The 17,669-nt window shown below is 44.4% G+C and overlaps 1 protein-coding gene across 4 annotated transcripts; it reads left to right on the top strand.

Annotated features, from left to right (window-relative positions):
• The first annotated feature begins 695 nt into the window (after window positions 1–695).
• Window positions 696–17,469, top strand: LPAR3 (lysophosphatidic acid receptor 3). 4 transcript variants are annotated; one of them, XM_010715968.4, is made up of 4 exons: window positions 696–827; window positions 5,792–6,265; window positions 8,849–9,606; window positions 15,216–17,469. In XM_010715968.4, exons 3-4 carry the CDS (start codon window positions 8,871–8,873, stop codon window positions 15,563–15,565), a joined length of 1,086 nt encoding a protein of 361 aa, XP_010714270.1. In that variant the 5' UTR covers window positions 696–827; window positions 5,792–6,265; window positions 8,849–8,870; the 3' UTR covers window positions 15,566–17,469. The 4 variants fall into 4 exon arrangements, with proteins under 4 accessions (XP_010714270.1, XP_085087551.1, XP_085087552.1 ...); XM_085231425.1 differs by lacking the exon at window positions 696–827 and adding an exon at window positions 1,004–1,023; XM_085231426.1 differs by lacking the exon at window positions 696–827 and adding an exon at window positions 1,011–1,449 and having other exon boundaries at window positions 5,792–6,027.
• Window positions 17,470–17,669: the final 200 nt, after the last annotated feature.

The following is a 17,669-nucleotide window of genomic DNA, read 5'->3' on the forward strand; positions in this document are numbered from 1 at the left end:
AAGCAGGACCTGAGTATAGGTTTTTTCAAAGAGCCCTGGGAGAAGCTCTTAGCTCTGGCTGCATTGTATGTGATGAGCTTCTCATTCCCAGGGAACAAATCTTAAAAGGAGAGAAGCAGAAGGGAAGGCAGTGAACAGACGGACCTGGAAGCAAAGGGCAGGAGGGAGCAGAAGACAGCTTCCTGAGCCAGCTGCAAGGTGAGTGTTCAGTAAGGGGGGAACAGTGTGGGGTATGATTTCAGGATCTTATATTGGGCTCTTTCCCTTATGAACAAAATAGGAAAAACTGCTGCAGTAGAGGTGGTGTGGCACAACGTGTGTCATGTTAATGTGTGGGGCTCCACCTATTTCTAGTGCTGTAGTACTTAGACATCCTGGTAGCAAGTACAGCATGAGAAATCAGAATTCATTCTGTGACTTTCTTTTGTCAGTGCTCCAGCAGCCACATGCGTAGCCCTGTGCACCTGGGCCACGTACCTGCATTTGGTGAATCACACAGATGGGCAGCTCTGGGACAGACCCAGTGCTCAGACCTGTGGCACCTACACTGGTGCTTAGTTTGTCCTTCATGGTAAAGCCGTGGACCAGCTCCTGGATTCCAGGATGATGTGAGCCTTATGCATCACCTTGTTGGGTATGGGATTGTTCTGTTCATTTGTTCTTCTATAGCTGATATAAATCCATCTACATCTGATGCTGAAGGGAAGCTGGCTGTACACCTATTGGTGCTGTCCCCAGCTGCTCGTGGAAGTCAGTGCTGCTTCGTTTGGGTTTTGCCGCTGTGTCTCCGAAGAGTGAGAGCTGTCTCAGCCCCCGGTGGGCTCCGGGTATGTCGCGGGGCTTCAGCGGGTGGTGGGAGGTGGTGGGAGAACGCGCAGCCATAGAGCGTTCCACGCAGGGGTGCTCAGTACGAGCGGGGTCCGGGCCGGGCCAGGGCCGGGCGGCGCGGGACGGGTTAAGGCGGCGTGGGGCGGGCGGCGAGCGGGCGGCTCCGGGCGGCGGGCGCGGCTCCGGAGGCTGCCGGTGAGTTCCAGCGGAGTCGCGGCACCGGGCAGGGCCCCGGCACCCCGCCGGGCCGGGGGGCGGGCGGGTCGCGGGACCGGGGAGCGGAGTCTGGCAGCTATGGAACGGCTCGGCTGCAGGCTGCATCAGCTTCGGCATCTGTGAACTACGCTTCTCGTAGCGGACTAGAGCGGCGCTTTCTGCAGTCTTATCAATTCTTGACTCCGGAGTGCCCGCCGTCCTCCGCTGCGAGCGGAACCGAGTGGCTCGGGGCTGCCGGAGGGGCGAAGCACGATTCGCGCACGCTGCGGCTGCCCCGTACGCGCGGGCTGTGACGCGGTGCAGCGGCAGCGGGAGTCCCACGCACACGTGTGGTTCCGCGGGTTTCACCTGGCTCTGATCATCTCTGGATGTGTACGTGCGTCGTGTCCCGCTGAGGCGCTGGCAGTAAGTACGGCGTACGGATGTTTGCTGTGCTCTCTGAAGTTACTTGTAAGGTATGGCCTCGAGCCGCGTGATGCTCTGGGAAATTCGTGAATGTTATTTGGCACGGCTACTTCCAACTGTTTTTGCATCAAGGGGGAAAAAAAAAAAAAGCTCCTACCTTTGTGTTTCCACCTTTTATGGAGCGTGAGTGTGCATCAGTCTGTTCTTCCTTCTGCAAAGTGAGCCCAGAAAAGGGCGATTACCATTACAGGCTGGTGATGTGTGTTGCTGTAGCTTGCTGTAGCTTGCTTCTTTGAGCATATGTGGTTTCTTGCATGTTCCTGTGAACTTCTGAGAAGTTTAGCAAGAAGCACAACTGAAAGTGAGTTATATGGTGGAAGAACTCAATTTTAGTAAGTTTGTCTGTGTGCTGAAAACGAACTAAAATGAAAGAAATGCAATGAGAAAAGGTGCGGCTTTATCTCAAGTAACGCTGGCGGATGCATTTGGCTCTTAGCAGAACAGCAGGCTGCAGCTTCAGGCAGCTGAGCTGGCTGGGTCCTCTTCTGATAACTAACTCTTGAAAGTACCTTCTGCCATAGTCCTTATGCTATCAGGTAACAAAACATAATTTCTGAAGTATAGGATATCAAAGACAATATATCCCCCATACAAGCATTTGGTCTTCAAGATTCATGCCTCTGGATGAATTCTGATTGTTTTTAAAGCAATTAGGTCCGCTTCCACATGCCTAGCAGGTATGTTTCAGAGCCCACCATCTCTACTGCTTCCAGTGAAGCATGTGCTTGTAAACCAGGGCTCTGAATCTGTCACCTGATCAGATACAAGCAGGTGGCTTTTTTCTAATCAACAGTGGCTTGAGAATGAAAAATGAAAGCTCACTTGATGGTGAATGTGCTAAAAGAGTTTGTGTGTCCAGCATTTGAGCTCTGTGTGCTGGGCTGCAAGAAATGGATTTGCTGGTGAGAAGGATCTAGAGAAATGGCCAGCTTAGTTTAGAAGCAGAGCAGGTATTTTCTAGGAGCATGTTTCACGTTGTAAAGGCTCTCTGAACAGTTTTTAAAATACTTTAAGTACTGTGTCTGTTTCCACATTATAGGATGACCTGCCAGCTCCTTCCAGAACCACACTTAAAGGAGACTTTAAATGAAAGCTTTGCAGTGAAGTTTTTAGTTTGGACTCCATATATAGATTTAGTAAACCATAATTTCAGAAAGTCTTAAATTACCAAAGTCTGAAGTCTAAACCTGTGGTAACTAGTGAGTTGCTTGGTAGCAGTCCCTAACAACTGCTTGTAGGGATCAGAGCTTTCAAAAACCTTAGCAGAGGGGTAGCTGTGCTGGAGGCATGCCAGGAGATGGATGCTGAGCTATGCCAAGACTCATGTAGGTGCCCTCATGCTTCCCGGCCTGGCTGTCCTCACAGCTGGCAGCAGCTTGCAGGGCACCAGCACTGCCACAGGCATGCACAGGGTGACACTGCTGTGTGCAGTAGTGATTTCCAGCCTCTTATCAGTCTGTGTGTACAAAGCGCTGTGGTCCATGGCTGGCGGTACTGCTTCCCGTCCTTGCAATTTAAATATTTAGTTTTGAGGTCCTAAAGTTTTGGTAGGTTTAATGCTTTTCTTAAGACTCTTTTGTTTATACCCCACATCCTGCAAAAAATAATAAGGCTATCAGACAACTTATGAAGCCTTAAGTTTTTCCGCCACCTAACGAGTCACTGAACATAGAAGTAATTCAAAGAGAAATTATTTATATGTCTCAGAAATGCAACATGTCTACAGAATTTTCTTGGCTTCCCTCATCCCATCCTTTCCCACTTCAGTCCAAACTATGATGCCATTAAAATGGGCTGTTCGTGTATGAGATGAGAACCCTGGTGGAAGTCTGAGCGTTTCCATGAGCTTAACGTTATGGAAATGAAGCAGGCTGGAAGTGGAAATGGATGTGGCACTCTGTTCTCCTTATCTTGGTCTTCAACTCCCTTTAGAATAATATAGTAATGCTACTTTGTGTATGCTCGATCTGTGTTTACAGTCAATTATCTGAAGTTATGAAGAAAAAAAGCCAACCACAGCCAGAAATGGGTTTCTGTAGTAATAAGTAAATTCTCCGTGTTCAACAGCATGCTCATTAAGCTTTATAACTTTATAGTAAGATTTTCCCATCTTCTAGAGCTGCATTTAAAAGAATGGATTTTAAAATTGTATTCTTAGTGCCTTGAAGTGGGCTGTGTGGTGTGCTCTTCCAAGTACCAGCAGTGCCCATAGAATTTCCTTAATAAGCCAAACTTAAAATGGTTACTTCTGAGATAATTTGTCTCTGTAAAACCTGCCAAATGTGTATTGGCTTCTACCGCATCCTCTAATGGTACCAGATAAAAAGTCTTTGGTTTAGAGTCTGAGGTGCTCGCGGATAACATTATGTTCCGTGTGCGTCACAAACAGACTAGACTGAGAATGGGGATTTAAGGAAAAACTTCCTTTTCATCCATTTCTCTAAACTGATTTTTGTATAATAGCAATTAACTTTTAAAGACAATTCAGAGTGAAGTGAGAGCTTACCTCACCAGACTCCTTCTTACAGTTACATATTAACATTTTTGGCTGGGGTTGCGTTACACACCCTTGTCAGCACTGGCATTTCTTTCTTTTAAGCTGAGGTAACCTGAATGGGTTTCTTGGGTTACCGTGCAATCATTTGCCTGTGTTGTTTCCCTCTGTGGCCATGCATGCATTCAGGGTGTGGAGTGGAATACAGAACTGCTTCCCTTGCTGGACTGGTGATCTGGTACAGGGAAGGCCTGCCTTCTGCCTTCCCTGTGGAGCAGAGCAGGAGGAGTTTCTCAGTGGCTGGAGAAATGGAAGTGTAGGGGTGCCAGCCAGCTAGAACCAGAGGAGATCTGGAGTATTCTTGTCTAAGGCATAAGTGCTAAGGTGTAAGTGCTGCCTTGCAGGGTGGTCTGCAGGCACCCAGCCTACTGGGCTAGTGTTGCTGCAGGGCCATCTGCTGCCTGTGGGATTTCTGTTTTAGCTTCTGCACAGGATATGCAGGTGGGCGGCTGCTGCTGCTGCATGGTGTTTTCCTGAAGCAATGGATGGGGTGCAGGACCCAGAACTGCTTGCCTCCTTTCTCTGCCTGCAGTGCCTGCAGCATATGTATGTCAGTGTGATCAGCCCTGTGTGCCTGAGCTGTTCTATGATCAGTCTCAAGGACCTGCTAGGGCTCTGCCCTATTGTGGCCTATGGCACTGCTCTGCCTTCCTGCCCTGCTGCAGCCTGGAGCACAACTCACTTGCCCCTCACAGCCTGTGTGCTCCTGTCCTGCTGCCCTCATACAGCAGCAGGGCAGCAGCTTCTCATGTCCTCAGCTGATGCCAGCTTTGCCATGAGGTTATGGCAAATGCCTTGAAACAATGTGACTTCCATTGAACAGGAAAGGCAGGGAAGCTGTGGTGTGTGCTGTGAATCACTCCATGGCTTGCAGATGAAGTTTTTGGATGACCTTCTCTTAAAAGTCTCTGACTAAAATGCTGTTTGAGTTTTCCTTCAGAACTGGCTGCATTAATAATGCAAAACTGATGAGAAGGCCACGTTAATTTTGGATCAAAGTGTCAAGTCAGAATGTATCCTTCACACAAGTTGTGCTTGAATAGAGAAACGCAGAATCAGATATGCAAGCTGTCTTTCAGTCAGCAGAGCTGAAGATACCCTGGAAAATGGGAAGCATTCAGAACGTATGCCTTTTGTGTTTGCAGACAGTTCAACCAAACCAAATCTTTTCATATTTTTGGAGCAGATAACTTCTCCCACTTGCATACTTGGTATGCTAGAGGAAAGCTTACTTCAGAGTCTGTCAGCTCTTGATATTTGTAGCCACTGTTAGTTGAACTGAACTCATTAAAAAGACTGAGGAAAACAGCCTTTTTGACAAGGATATGCTTCTTGGCACTATTAAAGTTTTCACTTTCAAGTGACTTGCTGCAAACAAATAGAGTAGCCCACCTGTAGGATATACAGTATATAGCTACTGTATATTGACTGACTAATATAGTCATATTTAGAGATTCTGGAGGTCTATGTGGAGGTCTGTAAAACTATGAGCGACACAGAGGTGATGAATGGAGATTGTTTACTGTCTTTTGCCATAAAAGCTGCAAATATCAAGCTGGTGAAAGCTACTTCCAAAATAAAAGATCTAGCTGTTTTTCTACTGCTTCAGTTTCTATTAATTTTATAACTTAGGCTAACAATACTATGCCTGATTTTTCAATTATTTGTTTAAAAATCTTAATCTAAAATGTCTAATATTTAATACATTATTTTTCTTCTTAAATTTAGATCTGCCCTAATAAAGAAAAAGCTCTCCTGTTTGGCTGCAGAAGAGATGACCTGGAGAATCAAATCCTGCAGTGTGCTAACCTGTGCCATTCTGGGAATTATGGGATTTCTCCTCACATGTGGTGCAGCACCTGTGAGGATACAGCTGCCCTGAGGTCAGCCTGACTCTGCTGTGAGGACACAGGAGTGAAATGGAGGTGTGAAATACCCACACTCTGGATGGACTCTGGAATGAGGTGTGCTCTGCATGCATAGACTGGTACTGGCAGCCTGGTGTTCTGCAGCACTGGGATGCACACTAGCCATTCAGCTATTCAGCTCCCACTTGGATGCAGCCTCTGCCTGGACATATCCAGAGCCAACTCTGTGAGCCTGAGACTTCAGCTGAATGGTGTTCTGCTCCTCCTGCCTTAGCTCAACATCACAAGGCAGTGCTTCCAAAGTCATTTGTCGTTTGAGCTGTGCTGTGTGACAGTGAGTGTACCATGATTATTTTAGTGAAGAAGTACTGATGGGTGCTTTTATTCTTTTTTGGGAGGGAACTGTTTCAAATGAGGATGGCATCTCAACAATCTATAGTATTTAGAATTAAAGTTCAGAGTTGATATTATGGATTTCTTTAAGCTCACTCCCCAAATAATATACAAAAAAATGTCTGCAGATCTCTTTACTCTACTGTCACTTGCAAGCAAGAGATCCACCTCTTGAGATGATCACACAGTAAGATACATGTTAAGAAATCCTTCCTTGTAATTTTCACAGATTTTTTTTTTTTTTTTTTCCCTACTGTTCTTCCTCAAAATGCTAGTTCTATATGCAGGCGCTTGTGTTGTTCTGCAGAAGCTCCCTGCCAGGCTCAGCAAGCCCTTTTCTGCCTCAGTGGGTGAGCCCAGAGCCACCTGCACTGGGCAGGGCTCCCAGCTCCAGTGGCTATTTTCTGTAGCTGCCTGGGGACTTCTGGTCACTTACAGATCTAATTGCAGCTTGTTCTGAGTCGTTTCTGAGTAAAAATGTGAGATTTACTGACTGCTCAACTCTACCATGCTGCTTTGAGAACAAGAGATAGGCACGGATCTCTATGTGACTCCTGATGGTGGATCTGAGTTGCTGAAACCCCTTTATTTTTAGAGGGAGAGTTGCTCTGTAATATTTCAGTGCAGGGGATGATTTACTTGCTTCCTTCCGCTTCCTATCCTTAAACAACTGTTCTTACTTCTAGCTACTTGAATTTGATGTTTTAAATAAGAGATTCTTTCATAAAAAGTGGTTGCCTAGGTTCTTGAGGATGATAAAATAGAAACCAATGTCAAGCAGCTGGCTTTCCTGCTGACTACATGGTGTAGGGTTGAAACCAGAAGGGACAAGGAGCAAGTTCAGGAAAATGAAATATTCAAAAAAATGTTCAGTTTGCTGCAAGTAATAATTGTGGAGCAGTATGAAGTGACTTAAAATCAGATGACAGAAATATTGGAGGAGAGAAATAGCCACTACTACTATAGTGTAGTATAACTTAAATAAAAGAAGACAAACCTTTTATAACTCAAAGTATTTTTAATATAAATGTGAATTGTTAGCTAGCCTGCTGGGGGTTGCTTAATTTGCTTCTCAGTCACTACAGAGATGAAATATAACTGCTAGTCCATTATTAGCCTGTGATTACCTAAGTGAACCTGATCTTTATCTGTATTCAGAATTAGTTACAGAAGTAAAAAGCCTACGCCTGCTTTACATCTTTGCCTGTGCCCATTTTATCTGTTGTTTTTCCCTCTTTTTGGCCCCGCTAAGCCTTCTTCTCTGTTTCACTAACACGCCAAGGCTCCTGAAGAGGCTTATGGATCTAGCACTGTGTTTCCCCCAGCATCACTGTGTTCCTGCAGCTCCTGTCCTTGGGAGCTGCTCTGTGTGGTGCCTGCTGTGACCAGCGTCTTGTGCTACAGTTGGGTTCCTGGGTTTGGTAAACCTTATATAGGATCTGTTAGTGAAGTCATTGCTAAAACACTCATCCTGACAGAAAGCATGAAGCCTAGTAGTAATCAGACATCAATTCACACCTGGCTGCAAAGCCTTTGCTCTCCAAGAGCAGCCACTGCCTATGTAAATCAGTTTGAGCTCTTTTTGGTTTGCAAAAAATGCAGTCAGATTGCCCAGGCAGCTGACACTGACCTCACTGGAGAAGCTGAAGTGTGCTGTCATCTGGAAACCAGACCTCCCCCTCTATCACATTCATAGTCCAAAACAGTGCTGAGTGGGTGTAAGAGAACAGCCCCGTGCCATTGCTGTGTTGGGGTGTTCTGTGTGCTGCCATTGGTTAGGGAGCTGTGTTTTGGGTCTGAAGATAATTAGTGGGTGTGTGTGTGTTGCTCACAGGGCTTTGGGTTGACAGCCCAATAAAATAATCTGTGGCTTCAGTGCCGTCAAATATGTGCAGTGTTTCTTTCCCATTTCTGCACATCTACTTAAATCCTGTAGCAGTAAATAACTGGCACATGCTCAGAATATATATGCCTTTAGCATTTTATATACATATGTTATTACATTCATTAATATATAATGGGAAAAAAAGATGTTTCCAGTAATAGGCTTTTCATTGTTTAGCCAGTAAAATGGAAGAGTTATGATTTATGCTCCTCTGTCCTGACTGGATACACTAAGAAATGGAAATAATGATGGGGCTGTGGCTCAAAAATGGGGTTTCACAGTCAGAAGGGCCTGGCTGTTGCTCAGACTTCTTTTTGACCTCCAGGAAGTCACTGTTAACCTCTTAACTTCCATGTTGCTGCCTGCACAGTGTGACTGTTAGTGCAAGGGGACTGCTGGGGGCTTATAAGCAAGGAAGGCTTTGGAAAATTCCTAGTTCATCAAAGCATCATGCATTGCAGTCCTTTTGTGGACAAATATCTCCTGCATTAAATTGTACAATATGAATGATTTTCTTGAGGCCTGTAAATATATGCCTTCTCATACCCTTTCCTTTGCCCCCAGAAGAAAGCTGTTAGTTATGGTGATTCAAGCAAGGACCAGTAGTTAATTTTAATTTTTCCTTTTTTCCCTTCCTAGGATGCAGGAGCTGTAATCCAGGATGAATGAATGTTACTATGATAAGAGCATGGACTTCTTTTATAATAGGACAAACACTCACACAGCAGATGAGTGGACAGGGCCACCGCTTATTGGTGTTCTGTGTTTTGGGACATTTTTTTGTCTCTTTATTTTCATTTCAAATTCACTAGTCATAGCAGCTGTGGTCAAGAACAAGAGGTTTCATTTTCCATTTTACTATCTGTTGGCCAATTTAGCTGCTGCGGACTTTTTTGCTGGGATTGCTTATGTCTTCTTGATGTTCCACACTGGCCCTGTGTCTAAGACATTAACTGTTAACCGCTGGTTTCTGCGTCAGGGTCTTCTGGACACGAGCCTGACGGCTTCCCTGGTGAATCTCCTCGTCATAGCGGTTGAGCGGCACATGTCGATCATGCGGATGAAGATCCACAGTAATCTCACGAAGAAGAGAGTCACCTTCTTAATTATATCTATTTGGGCCATTGCCATTTTCATGGGTGCTGTTCCTACCTTGGGTTGGAACTGCCTCTGTGACATTTCTGCCTGCTCTTCCCTGGCACCTATTTACAGTAGAAGTTACTTGGTGTTCTGGAGTGTCCTAAACCTTGTTGTTTTCTTCATTATGGTGGTGGTTTACATAAGAATCTACATGTATGTCCAGCGGAAAACTAATGTCTTGTCATCGCACACTAGTGGATCTATTAGCCGCAGGAGGACCCCTGTGAAGCTTATGAAGACCGTCATGACTCTTTTAGGTAAGAGGCAGCCAACCATGTAGCCAATCATGTGTACAAACAAAATGAAAACTCACTATAGCCCTGAAGTTGGTTAGCCTTCTGTCCAACTTGAACTGTGAAACAAATGTTGCTTGAAACAGCAGCCTGAACTAGACGGCCAGTCAACTCTTAGAAGATAAGCATCTCTGTTTGGAAAATGCTCAGGCTGCTTGGTTGTAGGCAGCTTTTTACAAAATACAAATTATACATTCTTTGTTGGTGGGAAGAGCGAGTTGTAACATAGCTGTGGAGGAAGGCATGCGAAGAAACACTGCTACCTAGAAAAATACTTTCCAAAAGATGTTCTTCTATATCTGCACAAGGTCCTGAATCCTTTTGGCTGTTTCCTGAGTTTACTAGCTATTCTACTTGCAAATGCACCTTCCCGGGGGATAGAAAAGAATACTTGGTGGATCTGTGATTTTTCTCCTGCCAGAGACTAGTTTTGTAAGAGGAAAATTCACCTTCATCTTGAGATTTTACCTAGATTCTGCCTAAAAGATGCTCTGGATAGTTAAGCAGCTCAGTTCACTGCAGCTAGTTGTGAAGCAGCTGCTTTGCAAATAAACTAGAGGGGCCCAGAGTGGATGGCTTTTTTGTTGGAAGAAATGCTGGCTGGCATGGTAAATTTTACCTAGGAAGACTTCAATCTGAATGAGATGTTATGTATAAGACAGACTTCACTTAAGTATGGCTTGTGCAGCTCACCGCAGTGGAACTGGGCTGCCGCTGGCTCAGGTGGTGGGGACTCTGAGGCCATGAATACGGCTTTACTTCTCATGTTGTATGAGCCAGTGTAAGATAGATGGAGCTTTGGGGGAAGGTGGTGTTCATATGTACATGGGACACAGCTGTGTGCTATACAGTGGTACTGACTTGCACCTAGCTTAACTGTGCTCCTTCAGGAGCAATAGTAGAGATGTTTCTGGGTCTGAGGAAATTTCACCCAGACCTTCTGCTGTGCTTTGTACTGCAAGCAGCTAGCTACTCTGCCATCTCCCCTTTGCCTTGACAAACCTCCGTTATGCCAGTCTTTTCCATTTTTGAGGTCGGATGTGTGGACAAGAAATCCTTAAGATAAAGAAGGAAAGCAGAGATATTTATTTGTAAATTTTCTTTAGTGAAGGCTATTATTGTAATGTTGTATAAAGCAAAGCTGGATGGGGCTGAGTAGAATCTAGGAGTAACTCTGTTAGCTCTTAGTGCTAGTGTGTGTTTGCCCAGCAGAGCTAAGAGGTCTTTGTACTGGAAGAAGACTATTGAGCTGTACAGGCAGAGAGAGTGAGCGGTGTGGAGAGCACCTATAGGATTAAGTCCAAAGACCAGAACAAAGCCCTCTGGGTGTAATTATTTACACTTGTTTCCTGAGGCAGTATGAATCCATTCCTGCTTTCCTTCTTAGGCATTCAGGAAAGAAATAACATACTTCAAAGTTCATGTCTTTCCTTTCAAGTTCTTTTTTTCTTTTGCTGGGAATAAGGGGCCTTAAGGTTGATTTTGAGTTCAACATCAGCTTTTTCTTACTTCCAGAATGGCTCCTAAGACACCAGATTAAACTATGATTCAGGCAAAGCATCTGGTGGTATAGCTTGCTGGGACAGGCAAACTTAGAAAGTCTGTGTGTTGCTTTGACGCTCATTTTTACATTGCTAATCAGAAGCAAAATCAAAACAGAAGTTGCCTCCATAAAAGTCAAATGAATGCATGTATCATCTATTCCAAACTCCAGTGTCAGATGAAATGTTTCTTAGCATTTTCCTTCATACCAATCCTACAAATGTTAGCTCTGTGAGGCTTTTTATAAATGATTATTTCTAGGAATAAGGATTTCTTAGAACAGCTTGAATATGCGTTCCTGGCCTAGTCATCCAAGCACACTATGCAAAAGGCATTAGAAACTGGATAGCCATGTTTTCTGGTCTTTCTGATTACCAAAAGAATCCTCAAGTGACCATTTCTGATGCTTTTAAAGCTATTCTTATATCCACTGTTGCAACAACATATAGCTATATGCAGCATGTGGATTTGGGGTTTTCAGCTCAAGACAGTTACTTTCAGTGGTTTGCTCTTAAATGTATGAAGGTGCTTTGCAATATAAGCCTGATATGGTCTTAGTTAAAAGTAATTCCAGGAAGCTCTGTTGCTGGAGGAAATGTGACGAGAACAACGGTGCTTGCTAACACGCCCTTTTGGCATCATGGCAGCTACAGGACAAAATCCTGCTGCCACGCAGTCTGCCTGCAGCTGGGTGCTGCTGGCATACTCTCCTCCCTGGGGAAGGACGTGGAGGCAAGGCATCACTTCCAAAACATTGCTGTCCTCTATGAGTGGACTTCTCTCATGGTCCTGCAGTTAGGTGCCTGTGAGCCCTTGTTTCAGTTTAAGTTTCTGGGTGCATGATGATCTCAGCTGCAGACAGTTCTTTGCACCACTCTTTGAGCTTGCATAGCTCCTTCAGAGACCTGGACTGAGGACCCTGTCATCTCTCCTTTTGCTATAGCTCCCATGGTCCATCACAGGTTAGAAACAGCAGAAATAACTTTCCTTTGGTGTGCCAAACTGTGAGGAGTTACATGATTGGAACTGGGAAACCTAGCAGAAGAGGCTAAAATCCTCAGCCTTGCCTTAGTATTGGTAGAGCATGCAGCTGTGGTTTAGAGGACAGGCCCAGGCAAGTGTATGTGATGTCCAGGTGGAGTGTGTGCCACAGCTCATCTGAACTTGGCAGTGACATTCCTGATGAAATAGCTGTCTTGATACAGATGACTTTCAGTTCTAGTAAATAAATAGTTTAATCAGTAACATGCTGTTTTAACTTATGTGCACATATGGCAAGGGCAACTGGAAGCTGCCACGTTGGTTGTGGTTGGTTTTTTTTTTTATTTTCCTTCTTAGTGTTGGCACACAGAGAGACAGCTTTGTGGAGAGATTTATGGCAAAGCCTCAGTAGTACTTCCAGGTAGCAGGAATTCCTTCATTGTTAAGTACAGATTATGCAATCTACAAGGAAGTCCATGTTTCCAAACTAGTGGAAAATCCTCATGTTGACCTTGAGGCACTGTGATACCTGATCTCCCCTAATCTGGCGTGAAGTCTCAGAGCAGTTCTAGTTCATGCTGCAGCCAGGCTTTGCTTCATGTCACGCTCTGAATTTTAGAGTCCCAGAAAAGAAATTGTTTTGGAAGTGTGGCAATTTGTCAGGGAGAGGATCTGCTACAGGATGAAAAGACTGCAAAGAAAATCACCGGAGGGACAAAAGAAAGGCTTATATTTATGTTTAACTACGGCTCCCTTTGAAAGGTCTGTAGTTAAAAATAGCTTAATCCTAGGAAGGCTGTAAGTTTCATGCCTTGTTTCACCAGCACCTTGCTCTGAGTAGGATGTGAATCATTTAGGTTGTATCCCTACAAAACAATGTGTATTTTGGGTGGAGTTGAAGTAGGAGCCCCAGTGCTGTCACTGCATTCCCTTCTGTCCCTCTCCTTGGTCATGGATTGAGTGCAGCCTCCCATTGTGGGGAATTAAAGTTCTGCATGCTGTGCTCTGGATAGCAGAGAGGTGTCTCCAGATGTCATCTCCCCTTATTTTTGCCTTTGCAACATTGATAGGTCTCCTGCAGTGTATCCTGGGAATTCATGGACTTAGGCCATCTGCTGAGCTCAGAATTTGTTTGAAAGAGGGATTTTTCTGTGACTTCTGTTAAACCTGGCTTTGGGTCTGTTTCTTCTGTTGACTTTTGAGAAAGCAGTGCTGCACCTTGCATGCTTTGGTACTTTAAAAGGAACGCTTTCTGTGCTTGCTCAAGGAAGAGCTTGCTGCCACATTAATTTCTGCATGGAGCTGGCATGTTTGCCAACAAGTTTGCCAGTGACCCTTGGTGGCCTGCAAAAGCACTGTGTCCAAATACTTGCTGAGCCTCTCATGTAGTCATTCTTGTCTGGGTGGTCTGGTTCCAGTGCTGGCTGCAGTGGATGGGATTTGCCTTTAGCCCCAGGACAGTAAATCAGTGCAATGTTTGCTCTGCTGCAGACTGTAAAACTTAGTATCACCGCTGCTTACTCAGCATGGTGGGGACAAACCAGTGCGTAGTGTGGGGACTGACCAGAGAAAGTGCATTGTGGTGGCAGCTTGCTGCTCCTGGTGCCAGTGGTGCTGGAGGAATGTTACTGATGCTGACCATTAACTCTAAGCTAACACTATGAAATTGGTACTTAGCATCACAAACATCTTGGCACAGCAGAATAGAAAATGTGTTCTCTGAAGGAGTTAGTCTCTTGCCTTTGCATTCTGCATAGTACTTCTAGGAACACAGTAAACTCACTGATTGCACTTCACCTGGATTCCTTACGAAGCTCTTCAAAAGAGAAGAAATATCTTCAAGAGGATCATTTTGCATCAAAATCTGCACTGTGTTGCCCTGGATACAATGCTCAGTATCCAGTGTAACATGAGTTCATTTTATATGCTGTTATATGGCTTGCCCTTCAGATGGGCACTGAACTCCTGGCTGGGGGCTGTGTGTATTGCTATGCAAGCAGGTGCTGCACTGGATGAGCAGAGGTACTTCTAGGCTGGGTCCTGCAAATAGCCAGGCTGCCCTTGGGGGCTGGGCACAGCTCAGGCATGGGAAAAAATCAGCAGTCTCCTGGAAATGAGCAAAATGACCAACAGATCATGAGAATCCCAGGAGAGCTTCTTAGCATGTAGCTGCTATCATCCTTATGTGTTTCATTATTTTTTTAAAGCCCAAAAAAAGGCTGTTATAAATGACTGGAATTTCCTCAGTATAATATTTGAAGTGTGCTTTCACGCACAGTTGTAATTTTCTATTTCAGTATGTCAGGCAGCAATTGTGGCTTGTGCTAAGTTAACATCCCCATGGCAGGGCCGCGTTCTCAGTGGGCTCCCAGGCAAGGACCTGGGAGCTGGTGGTGCTGCAGGAAGCAGACAGAGATGGGGACGTGCTGGGACCCCTCTTGGGGTTGGGACCCTGTTGGGTTGCCATGTGTGTCCCGTCCTCCCCCTCCTCCACCCCACCAGCTTCACCCCCAGGTGGGGGCAATCCTGCTGCTCCAGGGCTGGGCTTTTGTCTTCTTGTTTCACCACTCTCATTTTGATTCATCTTCATTAACTCATCTACTAGTTTATTTCCCTATTCTCACTTACAAGTGGTGGCAGTGGAAAGCCTCTGACTATCTTCCAGAGTACAAGAGAGAAATGAAGAGAGGACAGCATCTCCATTCAAAGTGCTAGCTGTGATCTTCAGAGGTCTTATTTATCTACCAGATTGGACATGTCGCTATTGTGAGGACCGTTTCCCACCTGTGTTCAGGCTGGGGCTGCCAACAGCTGGATGCTCTTTCCCTGCAGGCTCCTGCGAGTTGTGTGTTCTGGGCTAGGCAGAGAAGCTGTAGTAGATGACGTTTTGCTACTGATGGTATTTTGTCCTCTCCTCTTTTTATTTTTATTTTTTGTAAATTTTTGATAAACACATAGCCTCATAAGATGTAAAAAGAACCCCCCTGGCAGTCTGAAGTGTTTTTTGTTTATTTTTTTTGCTTGACTTTCTCACTCTCCTTTATTTCTAGGTGCATTTGTTGTCTGCTGGACTCCTGGCCTGGTTGTCTTGCTGCTCGATGGCCTGAACTGCACCAACTGTGGGGTTCAGAATGTGAAAAGATGGTTTCTTCTTCTGGCCCTGCTGAACTCTGTTATGAATCCAGTAATTTATTCCTACAAAGATGATGAGATGTGGGGTACCATGAAAAGAATGCTTTGCTGTTCCTCTGATGATAGGAATCAGGAGAGACGCTCATCACGAATTCCCTCAACTGTGCTTGGCAGGAGCACGGACACCACAGGGCAATATATTGAAGATGGCATTATTCAAGGGACAATTTGTGGAAAAGGAGATCTTGGTGAAAAGGGCAACTCCTGAGTGATTCAAGAGACTGACTTGGCTGAGAACCGGAGGGGGAAGGGAGAAGTTTTGTAAGAGCAGATTGACTGACAAAGCTAGTAAACAATATATCCACTTTGTTCCAGAGCCTCAACTCCAGTGTTAACAAAAGTTCTTATAAATAATTGCCTGATGGGGGAAAAAAAAAAAAAAAAAAAAAACTTTGTAATGAAAAAAACTTCGTGCTGCAGTCTTTCTCTCTTTTTTTTTTAATTTTATTTTCCTTTTACTTTTCACATACCTGAAACTAGTTTTTTCTGACTGGAGTAAGCACATATGAGAAACTTTTTTTGTTCATGGAAACAAAATGTAAACAACATAGTGAGACCCTCCAGTGCATGGTATTCATGCTTTGAGAGTTTTCTTGAGGAGGGCTGTAGGCTGGGCTGAACAGAATTTGTGGCCTGTTTGCTTTCTGTGTTTACAAAGTTCATGAAATAGTCCATACTTACCTTTTCTCTTACTCCTCTTACTTTCAAGATAGGTAGTTTGATGGTTTATTAAAGCTGTGCCAGAAACCCAGCTGTGATGGGAAGACCAAATACCTGTGCATGTATATCCAAGTCAACCATAAATCGTCAGGATGTGACATTACAGAAAGCACAAGAGCGATTACTGCTCCCACACAGGCATGAGTACTGCAAGGAGACGTGCTGCACGCTTTGCTGCTGTCACGTAGGCAGCTGTGGAGGCTGGACTAAGAGCAAAGAGGCACGGCTGGGTTCATTATGCTCTCTTCTTACTACCGGATAATATCAGATGGGTGGCTCACTCCTCTTTGTAACTGCTGTGCCACTGAGGGAAATGATACCTGAAACCCTGTTGTAAGAGGGCAAACTTCTAAGGGGTGTCTAAATAACATATGTTATATATAGGCTCAATTAAGCTATTTAAAATAGAAATTAAAGAAGAAAAATCCCAAAGACAACACATCCCCTACAAGATTACAAAGCAATCCAGACAGGATCAGACAATCAATTCATATTTAACCTCTGATTTACAAGCAGTTCTTACTAGACGATGCTTGAGGGATGAAGAGGCCATGAGAAAATAAGCAATGAAGGGCTTTCAGCATTGTAACTGATTGTGTCCAGCATGGATGCAGCCACAGCCCAAAAACCCTGAAGTTTTGATTTAGAGACTATGCTCTAATAGTAATCCAGCAACTTAAAGTTCAAGGGTAATGTTTTTAAGTTGTAAACTTTTAGTTTAATAATTGGAGAATGAATTTCTCAGTGCTGTGATATAACAAGAGCTACCTGTGTTGTCTTAGAGAAAACCTGATTGTTGGTCAAAGGACGACTTCATTTTGGGATGTTTTGGCCACCTGAAATTGTTGGAGAACAACATCAAGAGCATGTCATATGAGTCCAAAAGATAATGAGTTGTTTGGTTTGGGCAAATTCTTTTGATACAACTTGCATGCAGGTATCTAGATGGTGGTTCTGCTTTGGCCAGCACAACCTGGCTTAAAGATTGAGCTGCAGTTTTGTAGAAGGCACTGGGGGATTTCTCAGCAGACCTTGGCTTAAAAACACAGCAAGCTCTTGTTCAGAGCTCCCCTGTAACACAAGTTAGCTAGAAGGGGCATGGCCTAACATTTCAAGGTAAGTGCTGTATTTATGAATAATGCTGCAAAGGTTTACATGTGTGTGTTTGTTTGTTTTTGTCATCATAATGCAATGTTCTTGTGCAATTACTACTTCATTACTTTGGTGTTCTGCAAAGTATGTAAAATTGTGCTTTCTAGAACCAGTGATGTTGCAACGGCATATCATGAACGTGTTTGTCTCTAGAGCTACTTGTAGTGCATGGTTTGTGCTAGCTAGGCTGAAACTCAGTATACAAAGCTAAAGGAAAATAAAATGCTACTTAAAAGTAAACCACTTGTTTTGTTTCCTGTTTGGATGGTGATTAAATGTTGCCTGGCACCACAAAAATGATGATGGGGAAACCTTGTTTAATACTCTCATATAAAGGTTTTTGTTTGAATGAGATTGGCTAGTGGCGTCAATAAATGTAGCAGTGTAATGCTTAGTTGGGTTGGGGCCTGAAGAGAACTTGCATGAAGACTGAGGTCATG

Source organism: Meleagris gallopavo, chromosome 10 (genome assembly GCF_905368555.1).
Source record: "Meleagris gallopavo chromosome 10, MGAL_WU_HG_1.1, whole genome shotgun sequence".
NCBI classification, from domain to species: Eukaryota; Metazoa; Chordata; class Aves; order Galliformes; family Phasianidae; genus Meleagris; species Meleagris gallopavo.

Bases quoted from the DNA above. Each gene is read 5' to 3' on its own strand.
- LPAR3 (XM_010715968.4), top strand. From the start codon at position 8,871: ATGAATGAATGTTACTATGATAAGAGCATGGACTTCTTTTATAATAGG. The intron at 9,607-15,215 runs GTAAGAGGCAGC...CTTTATTTCTAG, and splicing joins GACCGTCATGACTCTTTTAG to GTGCATTTGTTGTCTGCTGG.